At 43.0% G+C, this 17,924-nt stretch overlaps 1 protein-coding gene across 1 annotated transcript; it reads left to right on the forward strand.

Annotated features, from left to right (window-relative positions):
• The first annotated feature begins 5,988 nt into the window (after positions 1 to 5,988).
• LOC108414835 (putative zinc finger protein 286B) lies at positions 5,989 to 17,217 on the forward strand. The gene is made up of 4 exons (XM_017687736.2): positions 5,989 to 6,110; positions 10,937 to 12,554; positions 12,981 to 13,206; positions 13,497 to 17,217. Exons 2-4 carry the CDS (start codon positions 10,971 to 10,973, stop codon positions 14,576 to 14,578), a joined length of 2,892 nt encoding a protein of 963 aa, XP_017543225.2. The 5' UTR covers positions 5,989 to 6,110; positions 10,937 to 10,970; the 3' UTR covers positions 14,579 to 17,217.
• Positions 17,218 to 17,924: the final 707 nt, after the last annotated feature.

Below are 17,924 nucleotides of genomic sequence, written 5' to 3' on the forward strand. Positions count from 1 at the left end.
AACCTGGGCCTTCTTTTAATTACAGTTCTACATTTTCCCCGAATCACTCAACAAGTAACATTAACCATATTTATTTGTTGGCTACATTAACCTTGTATTTCCAGTGCAAAACTAAAGAAGCAAAACTCCAAACACCAAACATCTCAGCCGATTGACTATGTTTAGGGTCAGCGGAAGAGTCAGTAAATTTGATTTTTTCACTAAAAACTAATGTTTTAAGCCTTTAAATCTGGCAAAACATTCACGCTTCTAATCATTGATGTTTCATTTGTTTCTAATCAATGATGTTTCAAAGATTTCACTTTTACTTCTGAAACATCAATAAATATTGCAGAATTTCTTCTGTTCTGAAACTGTACTAGAAGTTATGTCTTTTCCTGTGAATTTTTCTACTTTATACCCATTCCTGTGACTGTTATTATATAATAATAACCCTTTAAAGGGCGGCGCTGAGCGGCGTTTGTTTATTTGATGGTTGTTAATGACGTCTTTAGAGGGCGGAGCTGAGTGGCGTTTGTTTATTTGATGGTCGTTAATGACGTCTTTAGAGGGCGGAGCTGAGCGGCGTTTGTTTACTTGATGGTTGTTAATGACGTCTTTAGAGGGCGGAGCTGAGTGGCGTTTGTTTATTTGATGGTTGTTAATGTCGTCTTTAGAGGGCGGAGCTGAGTGGCGTTTGTTTATTTGATGGTTGTTAATGACGTCTTTAGAGGGCGGAGCTGAGTGGTGTGTGTTTATTTGATGGTCGTTAATGACGTCTTTAGAGGGCGGAGCTGAGCGGCGTTTGTTTATTTGATGGTTGTTAATAACGTCTTTAGAGGGCGGAGCTGAGTGCCGTTTGTTTATTTGATGGTCGTTAATGACGTCTTTAGAGGGCGGAGCAGAGCACCGTTTGTTTATTTGATGGTTGTTAATGGTGTCTTTAGAGGGCGGAGCTGAGCGACATTTGTTTATTTGATGGTTGTTAATGACGCCTTTAGAGAGCGGAGCTGAGCGGCGTTTGTTTATTTGATGTTCATTAATGACGTCTTTAGAGGGCGGAGCTGAGGGGCGTTTGTTTATTTGATGGTTGTTAATGACGTCTTTAGAGGGCGGAGCTGAGTGGCGTTTGTTTATTTGATGTTCATTAATGACGTCTTTAGAGGGCGGAGCTGAGGGGCGTTTGTTTATTTGATGGTTGTTAATGACGTCTTTAGAGGGCGGAGCTGAGTGGCGTTTGTTTATTTGATGGTTGTTAATGACGTCTTTAGAGGGCGGAGCTGAGTGGCATGTGTTTATTTGATGGTCGTTAATGACGTCTTTAGAGGGCGGAGCTGAGCGGCGTTTGTTTATTTGATGGTTGTTAATAACGTCTTTAGAGGGCGGAGCTGAGCGCCGTTTGTTTATTTGATGGTCGTTAATGACGTCTTTAGAGGGCGGAGCTGAGCACCGTTTGTTTATTTGATGGTTGTTAATGGTGTCTTTAGAGGGCGGAGCTGAGCGACATTTGTTTATTTGATGGTTGTTAATGACGCCTTTAGAGAGCGGAGCTGAGCGGCGTTTGTTTATTTGATGGTCGTTAATGACGTCTTTAGAGGGCGGAGCTGAGGGGCGTTTGTTTATTTGATGTTCATTAATGACGTCTTTAGAGGGCGGAGCTGAGGGGCGTTTGTTTATTTGATGGTCGTTAATGACATCTTTAGAGGGCGGAGCTGAGCGGCGTTTGTTTATTTGATGTTCATTAATGACGTCTTTAGAGGGCGGAGCTGAGGGGCGTTTGTTTATTTGATGGTTGTTAATGATGTCTTTAGAGGGCGGAGCTGAGTGGCGTTTGTTTATTTGATGGTTGTTAATGACGTCTTTAGAGGGCGGAGCTGAGTGGCATGTGTTTATTTGATGGTCGTTAATGACGTCTTTAGAGGGCGGAGCTGAACGGAGTTTGTTTATTTGATGGTTGTTAATGAAGTCTTTAGAGGGTGGAGCTGAGTGGCGTTTGTTTATTTGATGGTTGTTAATGACGTCTTTAGAGGGCGGAGCTGAGTGGCGTTTGTTTATTTGATGGTTGTTAATAACGTCTTTAGAGGGCGGAGCTGAGCGGCGTTTGTTTATTTGATGGTTGTTAATGACGTCTTTAGAGGGCGGAGCTGAGTGGCGTTTGTTTATTTGATGGTTGTTAATGACGTCTTTAGAGGGCGGAGCTGAGTGGCATGTGTTTATTTGATGGTCGTTAATGACGTCTTTAGAGGGCGGAGCTGAACGGAGTTTGTTTATTTGATGGTTGTTAATGAAGTCTTTAGAGGGTGGAGCTCAGCGGCGTTTGTTTATTTGATGGTTGTTAATGACGTCTTTAGAGGGCGTAGCTGAGTGGCGTTTGTTTATTTGATGGTTGTTAATAACGTCTTTAGAGGGCGGAGCTGAGCGCCGTTTGTTTATTTGATGGTCGTTAATGACGTCTTTAGAGGGCGGAGCTGAGCGGCGTTTGTTTATTTGATGGTTGTTAATGACGCCTTTAGAGAGCGGAGCTGAGCGGTGTTTGTTTATTTCATGGTCGTTAATGACGTCTTTAGAGGGCGGAGCTGAGCGGCGTTTGTTTATTTGATGGTCGTTAATGACGCCTTTAGAGAGCGGAGCTGAGCGGCGTTTGCTTATTTGATGGTCGTTAATGACGTCTTTAGAGGGCGGAGCTGAGTGGCGTTTGTTTATTTGATGGTCGTTAATGACGTCTTTAGAGGGCGGAGCTGAGGGGCGTTTGTTTATTTGATGGTCGTTAATGACATCTTTAGAGGGCGGAGCTGAGCGGCGTTTGTTTATTTGATGGTCGTTAATGACGTCTTTAGAGGGCGGAGCTGAGGGGCGTTTGTTTATTTGATGGTCGTTAATGACATCTTTAGAGGGCGGAGCTGAGCGGCGTTTGTTTATTTGATGTTCATTAATGACGTCTTTAGAGGGCGGAGCTGAGTGGCGTTTGTTTATTTGATGGTTGTTAATAACATCTTTAGAGGGCGGAGCTGAGCGCCGTTTGTTTATTTGATGGTCGTTAATGACGTCTTTAGAGGGCGGAGCTGAGCGGCGTTTGTTTATTTGATGGTTGTTAATAACATCTTTAGAGGGCGGAGCTGAGCGCCGTTTGTTTATTTGATGGTCGTTAATGACGTCTTTAGAGGGCGGAGCTGAGCGGCGTTTGTTTATTTGATGGTTGTTAATGACGTCTTTAGAGGGCGGAGCTGAGCGGCGTTTGTTTATTTGATGGTCGTTAATGACGTCTTTAGAGGGCGGAGCTGAGCGGCGTTTGTTTATTTAATGCTGATGATGGAAAACAGTGGAAAATCTGGAATAGTGAGTTTTCTTTGGGGACTATTTTGCCGCACAGCGCCCTGTCTCCCTCCACCATGAATGGAGTTGAAGTTCTCTAAACTCTCATAAAACAGCGTCTCAGTCATCAGGCAGTGAATTCAGAACCAGTTCATGTAGGAACTTTCTGTGAGGAGCTTTTAGAGGGGGACGTCTGGTTCCCATCACCACCACTGGGAACGGTTCTGACTCGGTAAGTTTATCTAGAACCACACCAAACTGCTCTGAATGACTTTGTTTACATCTCAACCATTGGAATTCCCCTTTTAATGGGGATCAGCATTCCTTTCCAGTAGCTGCTAGGTGAAGGAATGAATGAGAGTATGTAGAAAAGGAGCTGAATAGGGGGAAAATAAGTTTTCAGATAGTGATTATTCTCTAACCTGATATATCTACTGATATAAACATTACAAATAACAAGTTACACTTACAGTGGTGCTTAAAAGTTTGTGAACCCTTTAGAATTTTCTATATTTCTGCATAAATATGACCTAAAACATCATCAGATTTTCACACAAGTTCTAAAAGTAGATAAAGAGAACCCAGTTAAACAAATGATGGTCATTTGTTTATTGAGGAAAATGTTCCAATATTACATATGTGAAGTCTGTGAACCTGTAGGATTAGCAGTTAATTTGAAGGTGAAATTAGAGTCAAGTGTTTTCAATCAATGGAATGACGATCATGTGTGAGGCTGGAAAAGGCTAGAAAACCATTACAAAACTATCTGTAAACAGTTTGGACTCCACCAATCCACAGTCAGACAGATTGTGTACAAATGGAGGAAATTCAACACCATCGTTTCCCTCCCCAGGAGTGGTGGACCAACAAAGTTCACTCCAAGAGCCAGGCGTGTGACAGTCAGCGAGATCACGAAGGACCTCAGGGTAACTGCAAAGCCACTGAAGGCCTCTCTCACATTAGCTAATGTTAATATTCATCCACCATCAGGAGAACACTGAACAACAATGGAGTGCATGGCAGGGTTACAGGGAGAAGCCACCGCTCTCCAAAAAGAGCATTGCTGCTTGTCTGCAGTTTGCTGAAGATCACATGGACAAGCCAGGATGCTATTGGAGGAATGTTTTGTGGACAGATGAGTGTTATGTTTGGAGAAAGGAAAACACTGTATTCCTGCATGAGAACCTTATCCCATCTGTGAAACATGTTGGTGGTAGTAGTATCACGGTTTGGGCCTGTTTTGCTGCGTCTGGGCCAGGACGGCTTGCCATCATGGATGGAACAGTGAATTCTGAATTATATCAGAGAGTTCTAAAGGAAAATGTCAGGACATCTGTCCATGAACTGAAGCTCAAGAGAAGGTGGGTCATACAGCAAGTCATTCTACCAAAGAAAGTTAAAGAACAATAAAGTTAATGTTCTGGAATGGCCAAGTCAAAGTCCTGACCTTAATCCCATCGGAATGTTGTGGAAGGACCTGAAGCGAGTAGGTAATATGAGGAAACCCACCAACATCCCAGAGTTGAAGCTGTATGTCCTCCAAGCCGCTGTGCAGGACTGATCAGCAGTTACCGGAACGTTTAGCTGCAGTTATTGCTGCATAGGGGGGTCACACCAGATACTGAAAGGAAAGGTTCACAGATTTTTGACACTCACAAATGTTTAATATTGGATAAATAAACAAAGGACCAAGTATAATATTTTAGTGTTTACTTTCTAATAAAGTGGCCAGTAAGTCATTTGTTTAACTGGGTTCTCTTTATCTACTTTTAGGACTTGTGAAAATCTGATGTTTTAGGTCAAATTGATGCAGAAATATAGAAAATTCTAAAGGATTCACAAACTTTGAAGGACCACTGTATGTTTATTAGGTAAACGCTGCAGTGCAGGTACAGGTCTCACATCTGCTCTACGCAGGGTCGTTCAGCACTGTGAACAGTTATGACTCTGAGTTTCTCTAGGATGCATTAAACATCTTTGAATTACATATTGATCATTTTGAATTACACATTGGTCAATACTCATCATTGATCATCACCACTGTGCTGTAACAATATTAACTTGTCTTATAAAGCCTCTTTAGTGAGGTGCTTTGACTGAATCAACAATGTAGAATCTCATAACAGTCCATGAGTTTAAACATATTCCAGAGATGTTTAGTTGAATGCAGAAGTGAAACCATTTAGAAACTGTAGTTTATCTTTGGATGTACAGTTTGTGTTTCTCATCCTTTAACCCTTTAACCCAAGATCTGCTCTCGGCTGGAAATGTTTGGGTCGGTCTGCTCCCAACCTAGCAGTTGCACTGACCTATGTAATTGCACACCCATAGAGTGGAAGCACAAGGTGGGTGTTTCTAATAAAGTGGCCAGTTAGTGGAAGCACAAGGTAGGTGTTTCTAATAAAGTGGCCAGTTAGTGGAAGCACAAGGTGGGTATTGTCTTAAATTATTAGTAAAGTGTTTATTTTTACATAAATGGCTGCAACTGTAGCAACTGCAGTTTCCCCCTTGGATCAATAAAGGAATCTGAATCTGAATCTGAATAAAGTGGCCAGTTAGTGGAAGCACAGGGTAGGTGTTCTAATACATTTAAACAGATGCAATGGGCGCTGGGGACTTTTATTTTGACATCCTGTGAATTCCCCTCAAAGGGGGGGGGGTTGTGTTGTTGGGGGCTTTTATTTTGATACAGTGTGAATTCCCCTCCGTGTAGCCGGATGAAGCTTCGGGAGGTTTGGCTCGACTTTCCTCGGTTTAAGGTGAAATTTGGCCCAGAAGCGAATCGAAGTCGCAGTCAAAGCGGGTCGGGAGCGCAGCGGGTGAGTTCAGCTCCTCGGTTTGGGTCGGAACCGACTTATTCGCGGAGGGAAATTCGAGTAATTGTGCCCTAACGGGCATCAGGAGGGGCGAGCAGCGGAGCTGAAGTTGGCTTCTCTTTCGAATTCCCCGTTCCACCTTAAACGGTGCTGCAGTTACAGCAGTAGCCTCCGGCGCCGGAGTGTGACCGCCGCACTGTTTAAGGTGGAACGGGGAATTCGAAAGAGAAGCTGGAGGAGCTCTTCTCTCTGCTGTGTAATGAAGCTTGTTAGGGTCCATATCACGCCAGCCGGGATCTGTGCAGCCTGTTTAATCGATCCGCATTAATTCGGGCGTTTATTGATTATGGGTGCTGATTAATGGTCTAGCGCGTCTAGGATTTCTTCCGCTTCCTGCCTTCACCGCAGGCCGCGCCGTAGAGGCTGCGCGGGTTTATCGGTGTAGTATCGGTATCGGCGATAAAGCCCATTGATCGTGACGCCTCCTCACAGTGCCCAGGGCAGCTGGGGTTATGTAAACAAATCATGTTGCGATGGAAACACACACACCTTTGACCCTGGCGAAGGTTTGGTGACTTTTATTTTGTCACATGTCAGATCTGCACTGCAGAGAGGAGGAAAACAAAGTCCTCTTATTGTAATAATTAATTAATAATCTGCGCTTTTGTTAATAATGAGCTCGGAGTTCATGTATTTAGCCTGGGAAACACTTTAGTGCTCTTCTGTTCCTCAGACTTTACAGGACATCTGGGTATTTTGGTGTTTTTTGAGCAAATCGCGTATAAAACGAACAAAATACAAAGTTTTCTTCAAACATCGGTGATCAACTTTAAATTCACTGCAATGTCCTTGAAGTCAAGGGTCAAAACCCCAAAGCTCTGGCTCAGGAATCAGCTTCTCGTTCGTATGCTGTGCTGAGATCTTAGTTTTCAGCTTGCATTTGTTGGTGTTGATGCCGATTAGCCAGGCCTCCACAGATCCCACTGCACGATTATATCGGCACGGTGTCGGAATCAACGATGTTTCACTGGAGTCTTACTTGAGCTCACAACATCTAATGCCAAGTGCAGGAAACATAAATCGTAAACCGAATATTAAAAATTGACGTTATTGTAGTGTATGAAAAAACTACGAGCGTGCATTTCTGGAAGGCAGCGTGGTGATTGGCGGGTGCTATGATGTAAGATTTGGTTGCTAAAATGTTCCTAGACAGTTTCCGTGGTGTACGGCGTGTGTACTGAATGGTTGTTAGGGGGTGGCCAAGTAGTGTTAAAAATGAATGAGACTCTATGGGAGAAACGAGGGATGAAAAATGATACATAGAGGAGTGCAGGTCAGTATGAATTTAGATTAGATTAGATTAGAACCTGAATGAGTGTGTGAAGTTTGATCGCTGTCGGGCAAAAAATTGTAAGGTTTTGTACAAGCGAAAATGAATGGGACCCTACGGGAAGAACGAGGGATGAAAATGACAAACACATGAGTGCGAGTTAGATCAACTTTGAGCTCTTTCTTGGGGACCTGCTCTGAAGTAACGTGTGCGAAGTGGTGTCTGTCGGGCAGAAACCACTTTGGCACCCCCATTCATTTCTATGGGGAAAAAATCCATAATTTAACGATGATTGTACATAAGAAAACTGTACATTGGATCAAAAAGCCATATACAAGCACACCATTCCCTATTGATCCAAACATTCCAGAGTTGGAACAGTGTCAATATCTCAAATTGTGAGTTAGCAGACAAAAATTTGACAAAGAATATAAATTGAATAACAACAGTGCTGCTCTTACTAAAAAAAATTGTTTTAAGTATTAAGTTTTTTTTTATATAAAGGTTCTATTAAGAATGCAGACATTTCTACTTGTCTGGATCTTACAGAAGTTCAAGTATGGGAAAATAACTAAGGAAGCCCCCTAGCAACCACCTGGGATACCATAGCAACAGAGTAATAGCACGTTAGTAGCCACCTGGGATACCATAACAACTACTTAGCAACCTTAGCGACCACCTGGGATACCATAGCAACCACTTGGGATGTTATGGCAACTACCTAGCAACATCTTGCGGACCAAGAGAAACACTCCATACTTGGGAGAAAAGCTGGTTTCACAGACCCCGATTCAAAGTTAGGGTGTTTCTTTCTTCTGTAAAAACATACTTTTTAAGGAAAATCTAATAAAGTACTGTCACGTTATTCGAGCATTCAGTGAGACCAATAAATGTAACTTTTCTTCAACATTGACAATTTCTTGTATTCTGAATCTTTAATATGTTGCATGAAAAATGTTGAATAAAATAAACTGTTAAACCTTTATTATGATGGGGTTTGGGCTTCTCAGTGTTATTTGGCTCAATGCAATTAAAATTAAAAGTATATTATTCAAATGAATGCAAAATTCTCAGCATTATTAACTCAGTAACACTGAGATTAATAACTGATCACATTGATTTATCAGTCTACTCAGGCTTTAGCAGAGCTCAGTAACGCTGAGATTAATAACTGATCACATTGATTTATCAGTCTACTCAGGCTTTAGCAGAGCTCAGTAACGCTGAGATTAATAACCGATCACATTGATTTATCAGTCTACTCAGGCTTTAGCAGAGCTCAGTAACGCTGAGATTAATAACCGATCACATTGATTTATCAGTCTACTCAGGCTTTAGCAGAGCTCAGTAACGCTGAGATTAATAACCGATCACATTGATTTATCAGTCTACTCAGGCTTTAGCAGAGCTCAGTAACGCTGAGATTAATAACCGATCACATTGATTTATCAGTCTACTCAGGCTTTAGCAGAGCTCAGTAACGCTGAGATTAATAACCGATCACATTGATTTATCAGTCTACTCAGGCTTTAGCAGAGCTCAGTAACGCTGAGATTAATAACCGATCACATTGATTTATCAGTCTACTCAGGCTTTAGCAGAGCTCAGTAACGCTGAGATTAATAACCGATCACATTGATTTATCAGTCTACTCAGGCTTTAGCAGAGCTCAGTAACGCTGAGATTAATAACCGATCACATTGATTTATCAGTCTACTCAGGCTTTAGCAGAGCTCAGTAACGCTGAGATTAATAACCGATCACATTGATTTATCAGTCTACTCAGGCTTTAGCAGAGCTCAGTAACGCTGAGATTAATAACCGATCACATTGATTTATCAGTCTACTCAGGCTTTAGCAGAGCTCAGTAACGCTGAGATTAATAACCGATCACATTGATTTATCAGTCTACTCAGGCTTTAGCAGAGCTCAGTAACGCTGAGATTAATAACCGATCACATTGATTTATCAGTCTACTCAGGCTTTAGCAGAGCTCAGTAACGCTGAGATTAATAACCGATCACATTGATTTATCAGTCTACTCAGGCTTTAGCAGAGCTCAGTAACGCTGAGATTAATAACCGATCACATTGATTTATCAATCTACTCAGGCTTTAGCAGAGCTCAGTAACGCTGAGATTAATAACCGATCACATTGATTTATCAGTCTACTCAGGCTTTAGCAGAGCTCAGTAACACTGAGATTAATAACTGATCACATTGATTTATCAGTCTACTCAGGCTTTAGCAGAGCTCAGTAACGCTGAGATTAATAACCGATCACGTTGATTTATCAGTCTACTCAGGCTTTAGCAGAGCTCAGTAACGCTGAGATTAATAACCGATCACATTGATTTAGACCTTCAGTGTTTGTAAAGACATCATTTATTCATTTTTTTTCTTATATAAGCACTGATGGTTTTTTTTGAAAAGTGCACATCATATAAAATAAATATTATATATACATGTTATGAGTTCAAAGATAAGTGTTCTAAAAGTATTTTCCTAAAATATAAAAGTAACTATTCTGAATACTGTCTTTATAAAATGTAACTTTGAATACAGATATTTTAAATTATTTTTGTATTCTGAGTATATGTTACCAATATTTGAATTCCATTACATCCTAACCCTGTGTAGAGCAGACGTGACACCTGTACCTGCACTGCAGCTTTTACCTAATAAACAAAAGTGTAATTTGTTATTTTTAATGTTTATATCAGTAGATACATCAGGTTAGAGAATAATCACTATCTGAAAACTTATTTTTCCCTTTTTAGCTCCTTTTTACATACTCTCATTCATTCCTTCACCTAGCAGCTACTGGAAAGGAATGCTGATCCCCGTTAAAAGGGGAATTCCGCTGGTTGAGATGTAAACAAAGTAATTCAGAGTGGTGTGGTGTGGTTCTAGAGCAACTTACAGAGTCAGAACTGTTCACAGTGGTGGTGATGGGAACCAGACGTCCCCCTCTAAAAGCTCCTCACAGAAAGTTCCTACATGAACTGGTTCTGAATTCACTGCCTGATGACTGAGACGCTGTTTTATGAGAGTTTAGAGAACTTCAACTCCATTCATGGTGGAGGGAGACATGCAGGGCGCTGTGCGGCAAAATAGTCCCCAAAGAAAAATCATTATTCCAGATTTTCCACTGTTTTCCATCATCAGCATTCCATATAAGCTCAGAAGACTCGTGTAGGTTCTCTGGTGGTTCTGGATGGTCAATAAAGTGTCTATATCTGTGTTGTAGTCATGGCGACGCCTGGTTCCCATCACCACCACTGTAAAGACGTCTGAACTCTTTCACGCCGAACCCTCTGAATCTCTCTGATTACACCTCACACACGGGATTATGCAGACATTTAGAATGCAGACGTGTCCTACATGTGTTAATTCATTTCATGTAATTTCTTGCTGGCTTTTTGTCTTACAAATAGAAAACGCACAATGTTTCAGTTGTTAAATGTCTTACTGCTTTTCGTCCATCCTGAATGAACAGAGCTAGACGAGACTGGTGTAATTACTGGGACAAAATGGCAGAGGGTGCATCAATGCCTGAGAAGCCTGAGGATGAAGAACGAGAGATGTACTCTACAACATCGCTAATGTCCCGCGGCCACGAGACGTTCTCTGCAACGTTGCCAACTTCCCGTGACTCTGAGACGTTCTCTGCAACGTTGCCAACTTCCTGTGACTCTGAGACGTTCTCTGCAACGTTGCCAACTTCCCGCGACTCTGAGATGTTCTCTGCAACGTTGCCAGCTTCCCGCGACTCTGAGACGTTCTCTGCAACGTTGCCAGCTTCCCGCGACTCTGAGACGTTCTCTGCAACGTTGCCAGCTTCCCGCGACTCTGAGACGTTCTCTGCAACGTTGCCAGCTTCCCGCGACTCTGAGACGTTCTCTGCAACGTTGCCAGCTTCCCGCGACTCTGAGACGTTCTCTGCAACGTTGCCAGCTTCCCGCGACTCTGAGACGTTCTCTGCAACGTTGCCAGCTTCCCGCGACTCTGAGACGTTCTCTGCAACGTTGCCAGCTTCCCGCGACTCTGAGACGTTCTCTGCAACGTTGCCAGCTTCCCGCGACTCTGAGACGTTCTCTGCAACGTTGCCAGCTTCCCGCGACTCTGAGACGTTCTCTGCAACGTTGCCAGCTTCCCGCGACTCTGAGACGTTCTCTGCAACGTTGCCAGCTTCCCGTGACTCTGAGACGTTCTCTGCAACATCACCAATGTCTTGCAACCCGGAGACATTCTCTACGCCATTGCCAATGTCCCGTGATCCTGAGACGTTCTCTGCAACACTGTCAACATCCTGTGACCCTGAGATCTTCTCTACAACGTCATCAATGTCTCGCAACCCTGAGATATTCTCTGCGCCGTTGCCAATGTCTCACGAACCTCAAACATTCTCTGTGACATTGCCAACATCCTGCAGCCCTGAGACATTCCCTACAACATCACCAACATTCTGCAAGCCTGAGACATTCCCTACAACGTCACCAACATTCTGCAAGCCTGAGACGTTCTCTACACCGTTGCCAACGTCTCGCGACCCTGAGACGCTCTCTGCAACGTTGCTAACGTCTCGCAACTCTGAGAATTTCTCTGCGATGTCGCCAACGTCTCGTGACCCTCAGACGTTCTCTGCAACATTGCCAACATCTCGTGACCCTGAGACGTTCTCTGCAACATTGCCAACGTCTCATGACCCTGAGACATTATCTGCAACATCTGGTGATCCTGACAATTTCTCTACAACATCAGCAACGTCCCATGACCCTAAGGTGTTTTCTAAAATATTGCCAACATCTTGCAACTCTGAGACATCCTCTACGACACCACCAACGTCCTGTGAACCTGAGACGTCCTCTACAAAATCGCCAGCGTCTTGCAATCCTGAGGTGTTCTCTAGAACGTCACCAACGTCCCACAAGTCCAAAACATTGTCTACAACTGTGCTGACGTCGCGCTCCAAAAAACCCTTTGTGAAGTCAGTGGAGACGGATCTATCCATGGCTGACATTGAGGCAATCCAAGAAGAAAATCACCACTTAAGGAAGAGGGTGGCGTCGGTGGTGAAGAAAATAAAGCAGCGTGAGTTCTACAACCTAAGAAAGGTATGAAACCAAGGGATGGGCCTTTAATTAATGATTGTCAACTTTCAGTAGGACTGATCTTACAGTAATACAGTACAATTTGTTGCAGTGCAGTGGACAGGAACACATTTTTGGATAGACCTGTGAAAAAGTGGGTAGGGCTACAACGTGGTCATAATTATATTTATTCCAAAGCTTCCACCCTGTACTGATACGAAACAATAGCAACCATCCGGAATACTGGATAAAGTACTATAAAGCGTGTCCTCTCACCACTATGAAATAGCACAATCTAAGTAAGTGTTTTAAGTGGAAGAGTGCTGTAAGTCCTAAATTTGTCAAAAAAGCATTTTATTAAATTTGATTTCATTTTTGGAAATGACTAGAAAAAGTCTCAACTCTTTTGAACAGCGCTGTATTTGTAACGGTTGCCATGGTTTCCTGTAGCGTGTGGAGGTTTCCGACCCGTCTAGGCTGCGCTCAGACTGTAACGGTAGGAGCAGACGTAAACAGCGGACCCCATTAAAGCTGTGTTCACTGCGGATGGTGGACTACACCGGGTCCGAAGATGCTGAGGGAGCGGATGGTGAGCTTCTGTCAGACGAAGAAGAGGAGGAAGAGGAGGAAGAAGAAGAAGAAGAAGAAGACGATGTTTACAAAATCGTTCCTCCACGTAAGAGACTTCTCTGTTTTACAGTGAATAGGTGCAGCAGTAGTAATAATAATCATAATATACTGTCATTTGCAAAAGTTTGAATAATCAAATTCTATGTTGTGAATGTGAATATAATTAACACATCCTCTACAGAGAACGCACTTCACTCTGGACATTTTTCTGCTGAAATTAGGGCACAGTTTCTATTTATCTGTGAAATTTAACATCAGAAAAAAATAAAACATGGAATATAACTTTTGCACAGGCTTCATTTTATATAAAATTTTTTCTCGTCAATGTGCTCTCAGGGTCTAAAAGAAAGAAAAGGGAAGACTTGCCGTCCCGGCCGGCTCCCAAGAAGGAGAAGCGCTATCACTGCCTGTACTGTGAGAAGAGCTTCTACAACTCTGGCAACCTTAATGCGCACCACCGGATTCATACCGGAGAGAAGCCGTACAAGTGCTCGTACTGCGAGAAAAGCTTCACGCAGTCCGGACAGCTGAAATACCATGAGAGGAAGCACACCGGAGAGAAGCAGCCGGAGCCACGGAAGAAGAAGAAAGAGGGCAAGAAGAATCTGGTCCCGTGCCCTTACTGCGGGAAGTGCTTTCCCAGCCAGTCGCACGTCATCATGCACCAGAGAATTCACACCGGAGAAAGACCGTACGTCTGCTCGCACTGTGGGAAGAGTTTCCGACAGAAGGGCCGCTTGAGGGCGCACGAAAGGCTTCACACCGGAGAGCGTCCCTTCTCCTGCGCCGAATGCGGGAAAACCTTCAACGAGAAAAAAGACTTCAAGATACACCAGACTGTTCATACCAAAGAAAAGCCTTACCTGTGCTCCGTGTGTGGGAAAAGCTTCTCCAGGCCTGACGGCCTTTACTTCCATCAGAAGATCCATAGCGACGTCAGGGCCCACTTGTGCTCCCTGTGTGGCAAAAGCTTCATCCGCCTGGGGGCGTTGAAGAACCATCAGCGAACACACAGTGATGAGAAGCCCTTCCTCTGTCCTCTGTGCGGAAAGTCCTTCAAGACGCCACCGTACCTGCAGAAGCACATCCGGACACACTCCGGAGAGCGTCCCTACAGCTGCTCACTCTGTGGCGAGAGCTTCTCGCGCTCCGACAACCTTGTGAGCCACGAGAAGAGGCATACTGGAGAAAGGCTGCACGAGTGTCCACGCTGCGACAAGGCCTTCATCCTGCCTGAGCTTCTTGTGGCCCACCAGGAAGTCCACACCGGAGAAAGACCTTACCGCTGCTCTGTATGCGGAGAAACCTTTAGCTACTCCGGGTCTCTGCTGACACACCAGAAGAAGCACACCGCGGAGGAACTCAGCGACAGCCCACAGCCAGACTCCCAAGATGCCCAAGACCCCCAAGAACTTTAAAAACAAATACCAAGTTCTCCTTTACCTCAAACGTAGTCGATAACACAGCACACGTTTGGTGTCTCAACTTCTGCTTCGTTAGGTTTTTGCAGTGGAGCTTTGAGGCTAACGTAGCTAACGAGTCACAGAATTTACTTCACCAGTTAGCATGGTGCCTTAATCGTCACACTTGCCTCAGACCTTTTGGAGATGTTCAGTAATCTCTAATAGACCTTATTGTGTGGTTTCTATTGTCAATAAACAAGGACAAAAACGAGTCCCTAGTGGTTCCCAGTAGTAAGGCTCCTCTCCAGTATGTATTAAAAACCCAAAAGCATGGTTTCCCTCCAGTAAGAGTTTCCTTATATGTATTAAAGCCAAGAGGCAAGGCTTTTCGCCAGTATGTATTCTTGTCCATATAGAAGCCAATGAGTAAGGATTCTCTCCGGTGTGTATTGAATCCCTGAGTTGCGTCGTCTTTACGGTATGCATTCCTCATGGGTATTAAAAACAAGAAGAGGCTTTTCTCCCGTTTGTATTCTTGTCCATGTTGGAGCACCCAAGTCTTCTCTCCACAGTGTGTGTTGAAGCCCAGACGCACAGCTTTTCATCGGTATGTATTCTTGTTATGTACTAAAGCCAGTGGATACATTTTCTCTTTGATATGTATTCCAAAAGGTAAGGCTTCTCTCCAGTATGAATTGCCGGTATGTATTGAAGCCGAGAGGCAAGTCGTCTCTGCGGTATGCATGCAGTTATGTTTATGTATGCAAGCTCAGCAGCGAGGCTGTCTCCAGTATGAGTTCTCTGTATGTGTCAAACCTAATGGGTCGGGCTTCTCTCCAGTATGGATTCTTTGCACATTCTGAAGCCCGGACGCAAGGCCTCTCTCCGCTGTGTATTTCTTACACGTATTGAAGCTCAGCAGTGAGGCTTGTATTTTTGGTATGTGCTGAAGCTCAGAGGTACAGCTTTGGTTTGTGTTTTCCAGTATGTATACTTTGCACATATTCAAAGGCCGAGGTAAGCCTTGTTTTCTCCTGTATTTGTTTATGCATTTATATATATCCTAAAATCAAAAGGTACTGCTTTTTCTCAGTATGCTTTGAAGCCTAGTCACATCCTTTCTCCAATATGTGTTCTTTATATGTCTTAAAACCAGCAGGCAGTTGTTCTCCAGTATGTATTCTTTGCAAATCTTCAAACCCATAGGCATGGCTTTTCTCCAGTATGTATATTTGTATTCATGTAAGCCCAGATATAAGTTTTTTTTTTTCTTCAGTATATATTTGTCTGTCTTAAAGCCACTAGGCCAGAGATGAGGCTTTTTCTCCAGTATGTACTTTGTCATATTACCAATCATCATAGTAGGTACGGTTTTCTTTCCAGTATGAATTTTTTTTCCAGTACATATTCTTTGTCTGTCTTATATCTAATAGGCCTAGCTTTTCTCCTGTATGTATTCTTTGTGTAAAAGGCAGTAGGCATGGATTTTCTCCAGTATGTATTTCTTTTTGTGTGTATTTCAGCCCAGAGAAGTCTTTTTATCCAGTGGTTATTCTCTGTAAGTCTTAAAGCCAATAGGTGAGGCTCCAGTATGTATTCTTTCAAAGTCTTAAAGTCCATATTGTTTTCAAGTTCTTCACATGGTAAGACTTCTGTTGTATGTGGCTGGTGTCACTGGCGGATCCTTCAGTTACAGACCTACACACCGCGGCCACTTTATTAGAAACCCCCTCCATTTTAGTTACGCTGGTGTACATATTTAGCAACTCGATGATACGGTTTGAGGCAAGTGTGATTTAATCGTGTGTGCAGTTAGCATGATGCTAACTGGTGGGGCATACGCTCCCATTACTCGTTAGCCATATTAGCCTTGTAGCTGAAGTGCTAAAACTAAAGAAGCTAACTTCGGACACCAAATGTGCTCCGGCTGATCGACTACATTGGAGGTGAAGTGTGTACATTTGATTTGTTTGCCAAACTTTCGCTTTATTTGACTTTGGTGTTGAAACGCTGAGGTGAACGAGCATAAAAAGGACCAGGTGATGAGACGGACTCTGTTCAGACTGGTGGATCATTCAGGAGTTGTTTTTATATTATTATTGTTTTGTATTGCAAATTCAGGAAACGTTAACTGCCTAAATAACATTCATGCCGAAATCACATCTGCTTGCTTTCTAACATTCTGCTCACTCCTCTAGTGGAACTGTCCATGTTGATTTTTCTCTGTTCAGCAGACTCAATACTGTATATTCACCATTCGGCTCCATCCGCTTTTACCTTGTATCTTAATGCAGTTTGACAGGAAGTATTTCAAGGCTTTTAATTTCATTCAGGACTTTTATATTAAAAGATGATGACTGATTATAACTCATGAATTGGTTGTAAGTGTTACGCATTGGTTAGTTCCTGCTGAAAGGTTGCAGTCGGAGTACACAGCAATCCAGATTTTATGTGCAAACAGGTTGGACTGTGTCATCAATATGAGTGAGAGTTTCCATATAATGTCCATTACAGAGCATTTCTACCAGAATACAGGAATATGTCATACATGTTGGACTGTACGTTTTATTTTATTAAAAAAATTAACTCATTTTTCTTTGCGGCTGTTTGAAATCCATTATTCTTACACAATAAATGTCTGTTTTTCTAAGAAAGTTGTGCCATTTACTTTAATAATGCATCACATATGAAAAATTGCAAGAGTCAGAAAAACTAAAAGAACTTTGTGTCGGCTGTGGGAAACTTAGATTTAGCATCTTAAAGCATAAAAAAAATAAACACTGTCTCAGACTGAACAACACAGCACTATTCCAGCCAATCAGCAACAGGGGGCACTCGTGCAGAGTACAGGGAGACTGGGAGAACTCTACACATCGTCAAGAAGAAGGAAAACAGCCAAAGAGGAGGACATCTGAAGAACAAGAAGATCTTGGCTCAGGCAAGAACTGTTGCGCCATTTAAGGCGGAACTGAAAAATTCAACCAAGTAGCTGAGGTGCCAGAACGTCACTGCTGCTCCATTTAAGGTGGGAAAGGAAAATTCTAACATGGAATAGCACCGGAATGCTACACGATTGAAGGTGGAATGTGAATTCAAAGGGGAAGCTGAGGCACTGGGATGTAACTGCTGCTCTGCTTAAGGTGGAATGAGAAATTCAACCAAGAAGCTGGCGAATGAGAATCTGACTTCATCTTCATGGAGAGTTGAAAGGTGTGAAAATTGATGAGGAGGCTGCTCTGGTTCTGCCTGACAGGACAACTATTTTTTGCTGATTCACAGAAACAACAGGTCAATATTGTTTTGTTCCAGTGTCGTTTGTCTTGGCAATGTGTGTCCATGAATCTGGTGGGCGGGGCTTCTG

The sequence above is a fragment of the Pygocentrus nattereri genome, chromosome 12 (genome assembly GCF_015220715.1).
Source record: "Pygocentrus nattereri isolate fPygNat1 chromosome 12, fPygNat1.pri, whole genome shotgun sequence".
Lineage (NCBI taxonomy): Eukaryota > Metazoa > Chordata > Actinopteri > Characiformes > Serrasalmidae > Pygocentrus > Pygocentrus nattereri.